This window comes from Bufo bufo, chromosome 1 (genome assembly GCF_905171765.1).
Source record: "Bufo bufo chromosome 1, aBufBuf1.1, whole genome shotgun sequence".
NCBI classification, from domain to species: domain Eukaryota; kingdom Metazoa; phylum Chordata; class Amphibia; order Anura; family Bufonidae; genus Bufo; species Bufo bufo.
The window spans coordinates 562664661-562682334 of record NC_053389.1 but is presented as its reverse complement, the minus strand read 5'-3'; the positions used below and the strand labels follow the sequence as shown (position 1 = coordinate 562682334).

The 17674-nt window shown below is 38.3% G+C and overlaps 1 protein-coding gene across 1 annotated transcript in view; it reads left to right on the top strand.

The window, feature by feature from the left end:
• Positions 1-17674, top strand: part of PCLO (piccolo presynaptic cytomatrix protein) — a 193708-nt gene that overhangs the window by 53887 nt on the left and 122147 nt on the right. Inside the window, exons 6-9 of the mRNA XM_040414091.1 lie at positions 7938-8071; positions 9300-9311; positions 10452-10533; positions 15154-15279. Coding sequence (XP_040270025.1) covers positions 7938-8071; positions 9300-9311; positions 10452-10533; positions 15154-15279 — 354 coding nt within the window. The remainder of the gene's footprint in view (positions 1-7937; positions 8072-9299; positions 9312-10451; positions 10534-15153; positions 15280-17674) is intronic.

Sequence of the window (17674 nt, the reverse complement as noted above, 5' to 3'; positions counted from 1 at the left end):
AAGGAATTTAAAAGAAAATAAGAGAACAGTTGACTAATTTTATAAATATATTAGAAATCAGCTACTTAAATGGTTTGGCCATTTTCTAGCTACTGTTGACCAATGTGTATGTACGATATTATATGGCGCTGAGTAATATAGCCTTTGTTGATATTCTGCGCAGTTTGCTGTATTTCATAATCCATGTCCCCTTGTTGAGCAAATCTTCTGTGCTGTTCTGTCCACATAAAGGTCTTTTCATAAGATGGCTGCTAATGGAGGGTCATGTGATCAGACACATCACTCAGCCTCCTCCATTCAAATAGACTGTACCTGCATTAGACGCCCAACAGTGCAGATAGCAGATGAAGTGTATTTGAAAAGAGGAGGCTGAGTGTCATATTTGCCTCCATCAGCAGCCAGGACCTCCATGTGAACAGCACAAAATACTTAGCAAACAAGGAGGCATGAAATATAGAAACTGCTGCTAAATTTGAGAAAAGTCGATATTTGTAAGTGGTATATATTCATCCTACAAACACATTGATAAGCAGTAACCAGGAAGTGTCCAACCCCTTTAAAAAGCAACTAGAAGATTCAGATTATGCTATATTTAAACATTAAAGGAGGTATCCCACATACAGAATAAGACCAGACAGAGAGGTAGCTATATGTGACTGACACCACTGAAGTCTATGAAAGTTACAGAAAGAGCTCAGCAAAGATACATTTTCTTTCAAGTGAACCTCTCATCTTTACCCTTTCCTTTTTAACAGAGTCTGTCAGCAGGTTTTTGCCTATTAAACCAAGCATATCAATTGGTAGGACTTGTGGATACATTTAAATTGGTGCTTTTGTTAGACCAATCTTTTGCTGCACTGGGTAGAAAAGAGCACTTTTTTTAAATATCCAATTGAGCGGTTTGGTGCATTGAGGGGAAGCCTGAGTCCCTTAGTACTTCAAAGCGCAGTCCCTCCGTAGAGTATGCCACCTCCTTTCCCTTGTTGATTTACAGGGTCAGGCTTTTGAATACTGCTCTCTCTTGCCCCCATAATGTCATGCTTGTGCCATGCATCAGAATTTCTCTTTAGCATCAGAACACAATGCTGTAATGTGCAAGTCCCAAAATTCTATCCCAAAACACTTGGCACATTTATGAGATTGCAGTGCCCAGATGAGAGCAGTATGAGGAGCTAGGAGCTTATTCTGCAAAGGTGCAGCACTTCAGTGCACAGCGGAGCTTGGGTCTGTACTCTTTGCACCAGAGTGTTATTTTGCATATTAGAACAAAGGGTGATTTATCATCCCATCTCATGCCAGTTTTCTAGTGTAAAACAGTTGCAAACCTTGAGTTTGCAACTTTATAAATGCCACTGCGCCTACATTTTGTCTCAAGTGTCGTTTTAATGCTGCCCTTGCCACTTTCTGTGAAGGACATGGTTATGGCGGGGCCAGGAGATCCGGCATGTTAATCTTTATTCACGCGAGTTTTCTAGCCTGAAGACAGACATCTGCTACAGCTAGGAGGCAGCCTTAGACTTTAGTCTGGAGCACAACCTGCTGGAGGATGTGCCAAATCTATGACTAAGCTGGCACCTCACCATAAATTAGGCACATTGTTCGCCTATACAGAGGAAATCAAGACCAGCAAAGAAAGCGCTGATAGTAATAGATCTCTCCCAAAGTGCTTTTTCTGCAAAATGCAACAGATTGCTCTAAGAAAGATACAGTCCTTTGTGTCTTCAAGCGCTTCTAGCCACCATGCTAAGTTTTTAAAATGGAAAAGCCTTCCAACAGACTCCATAGTTATTGTATACATTGTAACCTGGTAAAATAGCTACAAACAACATTTACAAAAACAAAAAATAATAAAATATATTAACGTAACTAATATTTTACATAATTTAAAACTATTGAGTTTTTAAGCTTGGTGACCCTTTCAAATACCGGTAAGTCACCAAGCGACTTTTGAGGAATTTTCACTGTGGTTAATCCAAATATTCCTCTTTCAATAATAAAAACAGACAGACCACTGACTGCACCGCTCGGTACGTACTCCAGCCCAGCTTAGTCTCTTGACCCTTGTATACTGCAGTGTGCATGGTGCTCTGCCTTTTAGAAGACAACGGCTCAAACAGTTGATTGTAGAAGTAGAAAGAATCAGCGGCACCCACTACTGGGATCATCAATCTTCTTTATTTATTGACATAATCATCATACACAATAGGGCTGGGGCGGACTCACATGTCCCAGAACGCAAAGTAGCGATGGCCATTTCGCGCAAACTGCGCTTCTTCCGGCTACTGGCAGTATGCGCGAAACAGCCGTCGCTACTTGGCATTCTGGGAGATGTGAGTCCGCCTCAGCCCTATTGTGTATGATGATTATGTCAATGAATAAACAAGATTGATGATCCCAGTGGTAAGTGTCCGTCCTATTCTTTCTACCTCTACAACTGTTTCAATATTAAGTAATTGATGAAAAACTGAGTGATGAGCAGTCTGTTTAAACCACAATTTGTTTCGACAGTTAGTGTTCATACGTATTTCCTAAATGCATAAAAAATGCTTAACCTGCAGAATTTGACACCTTCCTATATTGTAAACATATTTTAAATACTTTTCTGAGAAAAAATATTATCTTCTGACGAGATGCATTACTTGTGTTCCGAGGGGGAAATGTGTTTTATAAACTGCCAATGGCCAAATTTTCAAAATGAACTTTCGGGGCTTGTTTTAGATAGATAATCTTTATTATGGCTAACATGTTTGACATAGACTTTGTATACAATGTATATTTGTAGATACAGGTTTAGCCCTCATTCACTTGGACGTTTTATATTCATATTTAACTGTCTGCATTCCAGATTTAATGCATCCATGTAACTATATGTATTGCACCATGAATGTGCAGATACTAGCCTGAATACAAATGTTTAAAACCCTTATTTGTTAATAACTGTTAAAAAGTTATATTCATTGACCAGAAACAAACTTTGGTCAAAAAGTAGGCTATCGATTGGGTTGGTGTGGAAAGAGGGGTATTATTCTGTTTAGTTACAGAACAATTGTAGTGGGGAACAGTGTAACATCCACATTCAAACATCAACATCTAACCCTGTACTAAAATATAAAATGATGTAGCATCATGCCTAACATATCATCTTATGCGTTTCTGCACACATAGTCACAAACGTGTGTCATCAGGGGTACAGTATTTCTTAGACAACATTAACATTTAGAAAAGGTTGCTGAAGTATTAGCACAGCCATTTCTACATGTGAGATGCATTCATTATATCCAGTCGTAAGCTTACACCAAAAAGTAGCCCCGTAACAAAAAGGTTCCACCTCACCCCCTGTGAAGATCAGCAGGGATAGTGCCCAGTTGATAAGTCAAACATCACCAGGACATCACCAACTGCAGGCCCTTCCACATCACAAATTTGAGTGTTTGTAGGGCAATGACCCAGGTTACTATGCAGAACCCAAGGTGGCAGTAGATGTGCTCTCCCAATAGAAGATCCTGAAAAGTTTGGAAATTAGATCACAAATCTCTTCCTATCCTCGTCATGCCCCCTTTTCTCAGTACTTGAGAGAAGTGGAGTGAAGACGGAAAAGTCACAAATTTCACAGCAAAAAAAAGCGTGTAACAAAATTTGTGTGGTGTATATACCAGAGTAAATATCCTCCACAATGTCTACACTCAAAATAAATAAAACTTATGAGTGGCAACATTGCATGTCTTCCCAAACTAACCCTGTTCTCATAGCGGCTTCAAATATATCTATTCAGGCTAGCATTTAATAAAATTTGGTTCAGATTAATTTCTGTGAACGTCTAAGTGTTACAGAGAGTTAAATAAGGATTCAATATGCAACTATTTATTTATTACATTATATATATATATATATATTTTTTTTTTATATATATATATATATATATATATATTTTTTTTTTTATTAAAAAAGTACATATACGTGTCAGCTGTTGCCATGCAGACCTTTAAGTTCTGTTTTACCCAAAAGTAACCCCTGTTAATGATTTCTTTTTCAGTATCTGTATATTTCCTTTATATTGCTCTTCCTCTATCAGAGGTCTACATTACCTGATATTAGAACTCTTACCATTAACTGCTCTAATAATGTGGCTAAAAATGTGATGTGGGCAATGTGTCTGTTGGTAAATGAATGTTTTTTCTGTTTGTTTTGGGTAACCTCCAGACAATTCCTTTAATGATGGTAGGAGTCTTCTGTTGCCGTAGAGTCTGTGTACTGTATGTCTTCGTATTGCATGTTGGTTTTGTTCTTTAATAAGAACTTACTGGAATGTATTGATTATAAAAATAAAAATAAATCTATTATATGCTTCTAATAATAGCTAAGAGATAGCAATTTATGATAGACTTACATTCAAATATGTCTTCGATCAGTAATAAACCAAGTGGTTGTTACAGATGTATCTTAATAACTACTGAATATTCCAGAATATATATATATATATAATAAATCATTGATATATTTTTAATAGTTTACAAATTCCCCAGAGCTAGTTGTTCATAGAATTAAGTATATTAAAGTGCCTATATGAATATATATACATCAACCAAGAGTATACACCTGCTTAAACAAGTTAAAATTCCATATCTTATAGAGGACAAAACTAAAAGTGTATGACAATGCAAATGAAACGAATGATGCAACAAAAGTCCCATAATATACATCTTTATTGTCTTTCACCTCATTTGTTCATAGTGGTCTGCACTTCAAAGTGATATCCACAAAAAAAATCTAAATTTTCTGTGTATATTTTGCTGTGTGGGAAACATGCAATACTGGTCCATTTGTGGTAAGGCATTATATCATTAAGAAACCTAATTAACTTTGTGGTACGGGCATTTCAATTTTAGGTAACGTATGGTCTGTGGCAATCAAATAACTATAGCAGTTAGCAGTAAGATTACAGTTTTAGAGTTGGGGGATAGTATTATTTTTCCAACACTTTTTGTATGAAGCGTTGAAATTCTCAAAATGATACAAAAAGCATAAACCATAATATTGAGCATATTCTGTTATTTTATTGCATGGCAAATTATGAAACATCATTTTTAAAAGGGTGCTTCTTAGTATCACTGCAGTACATTGTTTAAAACATACTTAGGGCTGTTTCACACGAGCAGATGCCGTGCGTGTAATCCGCAGCGTGAATAACAGCCAAGCTCCGCATTGGACAGCAGAGACACGGAGCATTAACATTATTGATAATGCTCTGTGCCTCTCTGTGATCTTATTACTACAAAATCACAGTGAGATAAAGTTGTCACTGTGATTTTGTAGCAAAAATATCAGAGAGAGGCACGGAGCATTATCAATCATGTCAATGCTCCGTGTCTCTGCTATCCATTGCGGGGCTTGGCTGTCATTCACGCTGCGGATGACACGCACGGCATCCACTTGTTGAAACAGCCCTTACTCTTTTGGTATACAGCATACTTAAATAGTGTAATATCTTTTTTATAGTAACTATAAAATAAAAATCCAGCAGCTTATATAAGTTTTTTATTATGTTTTGACAATAATCAAATGTTAAATAACATTGCTGATGGAAGATTGTGAAGTAACCCACTGAATAGTCATAGAGTAGGATGTAGAGACCTATTGTGAAATAAGTATGCCCTGTAACGGTATACTTTTTCCTATTGGATACCTGTTGAAAAGTGTAGCCTGCTGCTCTATTCGATACATTTTTTATAGTATACCAAGATGTAACAGGCCAAAAAAGGTTACAAAGGACACTGTTTTGGAGCTTTTAACATTCACAGCTTTTCTCCGTGCACATGCTAAGCAGACCAAACATGATGTGAAAGTAGCCTTGTATTGGGAAATTCTTGAATGCTAAAATCCTATTTGTGATATTTAAAAGTAGCATATTTTATTTGCCTTTCAAAATAACTACACATTTTCCACTAAAATGGCACCAAAGTGTATGTGTGTTATACAGCAAACCTATACAAGGGTCCAGTACCTAATACTGTAAAACATATCTAATATTGCAAACTACCTTCTAGAAAGGGCAGCTCTCACACAATCATATTTACAAAGTGAACCAATCATTTTTAGTACCCATTTAGAAATTGTAGTTACACAGATTACAGCTAACATCACTCAAATTTCCCGCTGCAAGAACCACGATTAGAAGCTCGTCACTGGCAGGTCTACATTAAAATAAGAAAATATTGTCTTAAAGGAGAAATCCCTTTAGAGGGGTTTCCTAGGAGTAAAATATTGATGGCCTGTCCTCAGGATAGATCATAAAATATCTGATTGAAGGGGGTCCAACAGCACCCCCTTGATCAGCTTTGTGAAGAGGCTGTGGCACTCTGGTGAGTATGCTATCATGTCTCCATATTGGAAATTTATAGTACTAATTTCTTCTTCTGTTTGAGGGAGGACTTTGTGCTGCCAGGTGTTGGGGGTGGGAATGGGGGGGGGGTTCTGGTTGAGAATTATAACCAATCTTGAGCCCTCTCAGAATTCTATATTCCTGAAAGTTTTTTTTTTTCTTTTTAATCACATCCTATAGATTATTAAGGACAGTTAATGGAAAGTGGATCAAGGAAACTAATTCTTAGTGTAGTAGTAATATAGTATAAAGGGGTTATCCAATGTCATAAACAGCCCCGCCATGTGCCGGGCCCCTCACACGGAATATACTTACCCCGCACCTGCTCCCTGATCCGCTCCTGGTACCCTCACCATTGCTGCTGCTTCTCCCTGTACAAGGATGAAAACATCTGGTGTCAGGGGGAGCTGTCAATGGCAGGTGGGGTTGGGAACGAGCCTCCCTAGCATCACGGGTGACACCAGCCATTGGCTGCTTTCCGACACCAGATGTTTTCATCTGTGTACAGGGAGAAGCAGGAGCGGCGGTGCGGAGACCAGGAGCGGCACGGGATAAGTATATTCCATGGGGGGGTCTGTTTATGACATTGGATAACCCCTTTAATGAGATACCTCTAGGATATCGTATTTGCCTACTTCAGTAGTTGATTTTAGCACTACTGTTAAAGAGCATTGGTATCATTATGAAGAATTGTAGGGTTTAGGCTTCATGCACATGACCGTATTTTTGTGGATAGCACACTGTACCATTCAATTCTATGGAGCTATGCACACATTCTTTTTTTTAATTTCAGAACCTTGTGGCTGTTCCACAAATGAAAAAAAAAATGCTAAATGCACATGGATGGTATCCACATTTTGTGGACCCGTTGTTTGTGGATTGAAATACAGACACTGCCGTGCGCATGAAGCCTTTTTGTATAAAACTCTTGATGTTGACTGTGAGAGAAAATCCATAAGCACAAATCTATTACCAAACTTCTGATAAAACTTTTGGAAATGTTCTACATCGTGGTAATGCTTTTGTGTAATGAATTCCTAATCTTCTCATTTTAGGTAAAAACTATTCATTATACATGAAAGCTTTAGTTCCTCTTTACTTGCCACATGCACAGTGCATTTCATATGTATTCACTAGAGTATGAAACAGTTATTAAATATACATTTTTAACTGGAGAATGTTTTTTGATTGATGTTTGTGTCAAGTGACAATATTTTTGCTAAAGCCATATTTTCATGTTTAGTTCATTTCAGCCTCACAAATTATTGTAAACATGAGGTCACCTCTCACTGCACCCAATAAAAATGATTATGAAATGTTCAGTTCCATTACACTAATGGCATGGCAATTAGTTTGTTAAAACGCAGTGAACTAATTTATTTTTGCTTTGCGATTGTACAGTTAGCTGACGATCTGCTTGCCTGTATGTGTACTTCCGATCTTGACCTAAGCTGCATGGTTGGTCTTTTGCATGACTGCCTCACAGTAGTCTATTTCTTCTCCCTTTTAACCTATGAGACTTGAATTAGAAATATTAATATTACATTGATTTCCAAAGCCTATCATCTGCGCCGTGAAGAAACAGATTGGTTTGACAAGCCTAGAGAATCCCGGCTGGAAAATGGGCATGGAATAGAGAGAAAACTACCTGACAAATTAGCACACACCAGGCCAGCTCATCCACAGGAACAAGTAAGATGTTGGAAAAGATGATAATCTCTGGTTTACTCTCTCTATGATTTATATATGACATCCTTTTACTAACAAAACAAATCTTACAGGATTCTAAAAAAGCCAACATTTTTAATTTTGATGCGTTACCAGACTGCCCTCTATAAAATATTCTTATAGAGATTGTCCAACCATTTAATTAAGAAAGTGCTTTAAAGGGGTTGTCCCATGAAAAATAGTCTGCAGTTTTAAAACCAGCTCCTGGATCTGAATACTTTTGGAATTGCATATAATAAAAAAATTAGTATAGCCACTCGGTTGTTCAATAAAATGTATCTGTATAATGCCACCTGCTGTTTTTTCCCCCCTTTGTATCTGTCCTCCTCAATTAGGTGGACGCACATGCTCAGTTCAATACTTCTACTGTCTCCTGCGCTGTGATAGGGAGAGCTGAGACACGCCCCCTGAGCTGTAGCAGGAAAGACACTCCTTTTGAGCTGCCAGCTTGATATAAATCTAGCAGAGCAATGAATGGGGAGATCTCTGGATCCATGTGAGGTGCAGGACTGGTTCTAGGTTTATTAGAAAGAGATTGTCATGTACTATATGACGTCTGATTTTCATTTTTTACATTAATCATAGAATAACCCCTTTAAAGAAATGAATTAAAGTAATACCTCACCGATCCTACACTGCTCCTATTCTAATGCTTACCAGGTCCCCTACCAGTCTCTACTCCTTGCTCCTTCTTGACACTTACTGTAGATGTGACCACTGCAGTCAATCACTGGCAGTAGATGGTGACAGCTGTCGTAAGAGATTGACTACAGTGTCACATGTCCATGGTGAGAACGACTATGGAGCAAAGATCAGTGCCGTACAAAGGAAGTGTCATACCAAGAGGAGAGTTCAGTGATTTCAGTTTTTTATTATATTTTTAAAACCTTATCTGCAGTTTGCTGACTAGTCTCCTAAACTATTTTGTGAGGGACCGAGAGAAAATGCATAATATTGCATGCTCCTCTTACTGACTGGATAACCTGATAGGCTTCCTAACTGCCTTACAAGAATAGTGTTAATGAGACAGTAATATGACCCCTCTTGGCTTTTCAGCTATACTCACAAACATAGCACTAATAGCTCAGCTTATAGATGTCCCAAAATATAGAAGCCTCTTTAAATTCTGGACACAGCTCAAAAAAGATATTTTAGTTTATTATCCATTTCCAAATTATACATAAGGCAACAGTATATCCTCCAGGTTGATAACAAAGAGGATAGATACAGTAAAGTGTAAGCACAACTTTTTTAAAGGAACCTTAAACCTGAAATGTATAATAAAAGTATCGCAGAGAAAATCTCGCCCCCACTGTTTTCAGTCTGCATAATTTTTTGCTTGTTCCTAAAACAAAAAGTTTTGTGAAAATACTGCAGAAACGACAAGTTAATATTCTGCTGATCGCTTCCATTTTGATCTCATTTTATTTTGTAGCTGATTCTTTTGTAGCCGGACACAGGATTCTAAGAAGGAGTAGCTGATCACCTGGTCACATATAGAAAAAAGACTTTATATGTTTCTTCTAGTTTTGATTACAGTATGAGTATGAAATGGGGTCAAGGGAGTGAAGGATATTAAGAGAAGAATTGCTGGAACTTTTTATTTTTGTATCATTTTTCTCTATTCTACATTTAGTGTAGTGGGCTGATGCATGTAAACGTGGAAACATCTGAGCTTAGACTAATTTGCTTGCCGATCTGCAAGATAAATGCAGCAACATCTCATTCATGCTGATGTTAATATACAGACAATTGGATGTTCAATCAAATATGAATATTGTATTGTAATGTAATGATTGTTTAATTTTTATTTTATAAATTAGCAAGTAGATAAAAAATGTTTAGTGATAAAATGGCAATAATTATCATTAGTCAATATATGCCACTGCATTTATGTTTTAAGCTCCTATTAGATCAACTTATACTTCTTTACACAAATCACTCTCATACAAAATAAAATGGTTAGAGCTTTCAGCAAAACTTTTCTTCAACTGTTTGTTTATTATTTATATTTTATTGTTGAGTTTTAGTTGGTCAAGTCTAATGTTGTATGAGGATCTGTGATCTTTTTTTGCCTGATCCTTTTGTTCTCCCAGGAGATAAGCCTCTACCAGGAGTATCTGGCAGTGGCTTTCTCCTCTCTCCCCATTGTATACACCTCTACATTCGGCCAAATTGAACATGTGTGTGTATGGGGGAGTTGGGAGAGATACAGTAGCTTTCGGGTGAACTACTGTTTGGTTGACACCCATTGAATGTGTATGGGGCCTTCAGAATTTAGAATTTTCAGTCTTTTTTTTTTCCTCCCATGTACTCTTTCTTATGTTCACTTTTTATACACCAGATAAATGGAAAGCCTATCCACTATCCATTTCCTCATGCAAGAGTTAAACTTCAGAGGGATCCAAAGGACCATTCAGTATCAGGTATTTTTTTATTTTTTTTGTTCATACAAAATCTTAATAAACAGTGAGTTACTGTCTTTCACTTGAAATTAAGATGACCATACACATTAGATAGAATTGGTTGATTGCCAAATAGCAGTTGAACAAATGGTCATCTGGTGAACATCCTTTTCGCATATCCAGCTATACACATTTTAGTTCATGTTGGCTGTTACAGTTGTTTAAATTGTCCTAATTTCAATAAAACCAAGTGATGGACAAATGATCAGTCTGGGAATATTCTTCTAAATTATTTTTGTCTATGAGCGATCTATCTTAGAAAGAAAGATTAATTGTCCAATTATCGGATGAAAATTTTGAACATGGCTTACTATTTTTCAGAAGATATTGGTCTGTAAATCTGTTAATCTTTATCTGAAGAACAATTGTTTTGGTTGAAATATTTATTTTGATGAAATTTAGACTGATGAGTATGGTCACCTTTAGTTGACTGTAAGGTGGTATCAGATGTAATATTCCAGTGATTACTATGTTTTATATAGTTGTTATGAGTTTGTCAATAATGTTATTTTTTGTGCTTAATAGTTGTAAAATGAAAAAATATGAAACAATGTACCTGCTGCATTGCACAGTTAATAGGTACAATTAGTGTTCATGGTTGACAAGATATTTCTGTATTCTGATTGCCACTTCATTACATATTATACTATATACAATATACAGTATATTTTCTAAATATAAATTTTCCATACACTGACATAAATGAGAAATGGTGACAAAGTGAAACAGAATGGGATGGGGGGGGGTGTGTTAGTAAGATTCATTTACTAAAGTGGGGAGTAGATTTCATTTAAAGAGTAACTAAACTTTTAATTGCATTTTTTTACACCGCTTTTCTACAGAAAAGTGAATTTAAAGCGCACAAGGAAAGGTGCACTTTAGGGAGGGAAAACTCTATTAAAAATTCTAAATCCATTAATAAAGTACATCAGAAAAATTATTATTAGGACATTTTACAAAAAACTTAATTAAAAACGTAATTAAAAGTTTAGTTACTCTTTAAATATATGTCAGTTTTCTGGATAAATTATTGTGAATATGTTACGTTAAAGGGGTTGTCCGAGTTATGAAAAAAATATATAACACTGTAAATCTAATGGGCAGCAATATATAACTAAGCTAAGCAAGTTTTAGGCAAAAAAAATATATATTTCCTCATTTCCCTAGTTCTCTTCTGGCCCTTTGTTTAACTGCAATAACAACAACCTCTGCCCCTCACCCTGCTCTGTAATGGGAGTGAATACAAGTGCTGCCCTGAGTGACATGTCTGACTGCTGGGAGACTCAGCAGCATGTTTTATATGTAGGACTACAATTCCCAGCTGTACAATGACACTGCTGATACACATAGGATCTTCCCCCTACCTGTTCTTGTGCAATGCTCTGCAGAACTCCTCTGTCAGCTCCTGTGCCCAGCATTTGTCACCTCACTGCCTGCAGCTACTCAGTAAAGCCTTCAGCCCTGAGTCTGTGCAGCTGAAGGGGTTAATGTTTTTCCTCAAGAATCCAGTGACAGAGCAATAAGCAGCAGTGGCAGTGCAGGGGGGCATGGCCAGCACAGTGACTTCTGTTGTACAGACACAGATCCGCTCTCTCAGGCTTCTGCACGAAACATCATCAGAGCAGGGAGAGAAGCTTACATCACAGGTCAAGTGAATTGTAAAGTCTTTAGATTTGACTAGTTAGAAACATGCAATGAACAAAAAATAACTCATACAACCCCTTTAAGCTCTGGCTACTTTTTTAACGTGAAAGGTGTAAAACATCAAAAGTTTGCAATTTTTTTAACAAATTTTACCACTTTTTGTACACAGCTTTTGTAAATTAACTCCAATGTGTCATATACACAATGAATTTTGCACTATTTTTGTAGTTTAAAAGTAATGATAAATCTCCAATGTACAGGGTGGGCCATTTATATGGATACACCTTAATAAAATGGGAATGGTTGGTGATATTAATTTCCTGTTTGTGGCACATTAGTATATGTGAGGGGGGAAACTGTGGGTGGTGACCATGGCGGCCATTTTGAAGTCGGCCAACTTTAGTTTTTTCAATAGGAAGAGGGTCATGTGACACATCAAACTTATTGGGAATTTCACAAGAAAAACAATGGTGTGCTTGGTTTTAACGTAACTTTATTCTTTCATGAGTTATTTACGAGTTTCTGACCACTTATAAAATGTGTTCAATGTGCTGCCCATTGTGTTGGATTGTCAAAGCAACCCTCTTCTCCCACTCTTCACACACTGATAGCAACACCGCAGGAGAAATGCTAGCACAGGCTTCCAGTATCCGTAGTTTCAGGTGCTGCACATCTCGTATCTTCACAGCATAGACAATTGCCTTCAGATGACCCTAAAGATAAGTCTAAGAGGGTCAGATCTGGAAACCTTGGGAGAAGAGGGTTGCATTGACAATCCAACACCATTGTTTTTCTTGTGAAATTCCCAATAAGTTTTTATGTGTCACATGACCCTCTTCCTATTGAAAAAACTAAAGTTGGCCGACTTCAAAATGGCCGCCATGGTCACCACCCACAGTTTCCCCCCTCACATATACTAATGTGCCACAAACAGGAAGTTGATATCACCAACCATTCCCATTTTATTAAGGTGTATCCATATAAATGGCCCACCCTGTATAATAAAAAGTTGCTCAATAGCCCACTGCTCTGTGAATAGCCCATTCCCTGCTCCACTTTTGGTCTTTGTTTACCCATCTCCAGCAATTATGTGTCATCTCAGTATGTGACCACTGCAAACAATCACTGGCAATAGCAGTGACCTGCCGTTCTCATTGTGAGATGATGTGGTGTCTCAGGCACTGCGTAAGCAAAGACTGGTGGGGGACAGCAGTTTGTAGAGGTGAGTACAATGTATTTATACCATATTCTTCTACTTTAGAAGAAAACATTTTATTGGGTTGTAAACCCCCATTAATTTTCTTAATTATTATTATTATTATATATATATATATTTTTTTTTTTACTCTTTTCTGCATATATTTTATGTTCCAGGAAGGTCTTAGTATGTATATTTGTATACTATGTATTGTGTATGATTTAAATGATAGCACTTTTTTGTTAAATGCAGGGTTATTTAAGGCAAGTAATTAGATGCTTGTAAGCATAATGAACTATATAGTTTTGACCTTTATGCTAGGTAGTAATGAACATGTACAGATCATTTCTTTGACATTTTTAAGCAGTTCTAAATAGGAAGAAACACCTGGTGATTGTGGGATATGAATATTTAAAGTATGTTTTGATGCAGTTTGCTACCTAGGTATAATCCGCAGTGAATGTACAGTATTTAGCACCTGTTACAGTGTAACACACCATCATTAATAATTACTTTGCCCAATTAGTATTATATCCACATCACCATGAAGAAATACTGTATAATATTTAATATGACATTAAAGGCTATGTACACCTTTTAGTGGCAGTTTTTTATTATTATTGCATTGTATTCATTTTGGGCTAAAAATCTATTTTTCATTTGGTTTTTATTAAAAATGATGAGCCATTTTCCCTGCACAGCTTTGAGTTTATCTACTAGCAGGATCTGTATTTTCTCTCTGCTCCCTCAGACAGGGAGCTAACTGGCTCCTTATCTCTGATCTCTGACTTTATAAACACTCATTAAAGCTTAATTCTTACTGATAAGAATGTGGCTTACATAAGTATTTATGATCTTTTATTAATTTAGAGATAAGGGTTATTAGATCACCGACTGGCAAAAAGTGAAAGTAGGATTCACACAGCTAGAAAAACAGTTAACCCTTTGTGACAGAACGGCTCAATATTTTTAATAAAGACTAATTGAAATAAATAATTTTTAGCCCAAAATGAGTAAAATGCAATCATAAAAAAATTGTTCCCAAAGGTGTACATAACCTTTAAAGTATCAATGAAGTTGAGTTTAAAATGGGTGCTATGATTCCTGGTAAAGAAGTGGCCATGTATTTGTGGCCAATCCGCTTTAAAGGGCATCTGTCAGCAGATTTATACCTATGAAACTGGCTGACCTGTTGCATGTGCACTTGACAGCTGAAGGAATCTTTGTTGGTCCCATGTTCATATGTGCCGACATTGCTGAGAAAAATTATGTTTTAATATATTGCAGATGCACCTTTGGGAGCAGCGGGACATTGCCATTACATCTTGAGGCTCCGCTCTCTCTGCAAGTTCTGCGACAGGCAGTGTATATGTGATCACGTCTGGCCCTGTCAACAACAGTGGAGAATGATCGCCAGTTGTAGAGAGAGCAGAGCCCCTAGGTGTAATGACAATGTGCCATCCTCTGAATCAACATCTGATTGGTCGGGTCTGACACCCTGGAGCCACACTGGTTAGCTGGTTGAGAAGGCCTCAGGGCTCACAGCCCCACAGCTTACCCTAGGCCAGTGACATCACGACTGTTGGTCAGGTAGCCTAGGTGCAGCTCAGTCCTGGGTGTCCTTTCCCCACTGATCAGATGCCGATGACCTATTCAGAAGATAGGTCAACAGTTACAAAGAGTTGGATAATCCCTTTGAGCTTGCTTGCCATTTTGATGTTTCTTTGTTTGTGCAATAGGAAATGGATTTGGAATAAGGGTTGTTGGTGGAAAAGAGATTCCTGGAAGTCAGGGAGAGATTGGAGCTTACATTGCCAAGATTTTACCTGGTGGAAGTGCTGAGCAGACAAGCAGACTCACCGAAGGTAAAAAAAAGAAAGTAGTATGTGTTAACAGTTCAACGATCTTTAGATGTACACTAAGTTAATAATATCCTAATATCCTTACTATAACTTCATGTTTATATGAAAGTAGACTTTTTTTTTTTACATACGTTTAATTGCATTGCACATTGTACAATCCATTGGACAAATGCCATTTTTTTTATAGTGCATGCTTCCTATAGTCTGCAGTCAGGGTGGTCCACCAGTGCCAGACCCCCTGTTTCCTAAATGATCCAGCAGAGCACTTATGCAGCAATTTGCCCGATCAGTGAGAGAGCTCTGAATCTGCACACTTCTCTCTCCTCCTGCCCGAAACCGATCTGTATGATCAGTGCAGGCAGGAGAGGAGGCTGAAAGTTCTTGTTCACACATGAAAAGAAAAGTCTCAGAGAGATGAAAACTCAGAGTAATTGCAGCTGAAGGACCTTTGATGATGTCACACAGTGGGCGTGGCCAAACCAGGAAGAAGGTAATGGTGAAAAGTAGCATTTACTCTATGTAAGTGTTTTGGGAGCTGTTGGACTTTTTTCTACATATTCTGTGTGGTTTATTAGTATTAGGGATAGGATTAATGGAAGGGCTGTTTTAGTGGAGAACATTAGTTGTCACAAGGATTTTGGGGCAGGTCTATGTTCTCTCGGAATCCCATAAATTCTAGGCACAGCTGTTTTTATTAAGGTTGAGACTAGAATACTATGTGTGTATGTATGTATAATATACATATTGCAAGGCTGTGTTCTTGAGCATGTATAACATACGTACTAGCAGAACAAGCATGGCGGGACACCACAGAGCAATGACAAAAGAGATGCATTTACTTGGATAGGTACATTTAATGAGGTGACCACATTCGCCATTGCTGTTTGTTATAATGGTGAGCAGAGGACACACTGAGGTTAACAAGAGCTGACTAAACTATTAACTCCCTCTATTCTAGACCTAATTAGTTAACCTGATCCCTCCACTTAATTAAACCACTAGAGAAGGTTTAATAAGTAGAAAATCTTTTTTCCCCTCACCCATGACGGCACCCATATGACTGGGACCTCCCATCCAGGACAGGAAGCCTGAAGAGATAAAATGGTTCACACACCCACCACACCTCAGTTCAGGTTTTCTGACCTCCGGATAGGAGGTACCTGAGGAGCTCTGGCTCCTGCCGTGATTTTGGTTCTCACCTCGGGAGGCTGGGGAGGTCCGGGTCTGCAATACCGTAAAGGGACCTATCCCTGGCGGCGTCAGTCTCCTTGGGGAGCCGCTGCCTGAGCCTGCTCTTCTTCCTGCCTCCTCCCAAGCCTCTGTGGGGAGCCGCTGTGGCCGTGTTCAGGCGGCTCCCGGTCCTTTGCAGTGGGATGCCCGGCGTCCCACTTCCAAGATGGTTGTGCACGCTTCTCCTGCGTTCTGCGCGTAGCCGCCGGGACGGTCGCTTCCGGCTCATTGATGTCATCTCTGGGTGCCGGGCCAAAAGGAGCGTGGGCATCCTCCCTCATTGGATTAGGCATTTTTGGACCTAGGGGTTAAAAGGAGCCGAGGCGCGCTTTACAAATTGACAGCAGGAGAAGGCAAACAGCCTTATGGCACACAGTGCTGTGCAGGATCTGGGTTTCCAGCAGCATGTTGGAACCAGGTGATGTAGGACACGCCGACCCCCTGGAGCCCTCAAGGCCCACAAGCCAGTATTGGTCCTGAGGAGCGGGGAGGCTTGACTCTACTATGGGTGAGATTTATCCTCTCCTAATTAATTTTGGGTGTTATTTTTGCTTTATTGTTATAGGTAGGAAAAACACTCCGGATAGACTAAACATAAAGAATGTGGAGGATGTAAAGTAGCTTTAGCAGCCTCTTATATTAAACCACTATGTCAAGCTTGTATAGATAAGCTAGTTATGGAAGAGTCTCACAGCTCCTCTCAAAATATTAAGCCTTGGTACGGTCAGAAGTTCAATCTTCTATTAAAGCACTCGGTCGAAGTTGCCCAAGGTCTCCTAAAAGATCCACCTATATTAAGGACTATGATTCAGATTTTTCTGGGGAGGACGAGGATAGAGAATCTGGCCAGGCCTTATCAAATGATTTATTCTCTTCAGATAAGGATTCAGTGAGGATGGCTCTATTTCCCCAAGAAGATACCAAGCCTTTACTCAAAACTGTTAAAGCTACCATGCAATCTATTGCTGACCAGGTATTTGAGGGGCTCGTCCCTAAAAGCCGTAGAGTTTTTCCCGTTCATAAAAATATGGAGGCCCTTATCAGAAAAGAATGGAAAAATCCTCATAGAAAATTTTTCATTCCTAATTCTGTAAAAAGAAAATATCCTTTTGGGGATTCAGTAGCAGGCGTCTGGGACAGAGCCCCCACGGTGGATGCCCCGGTAGCT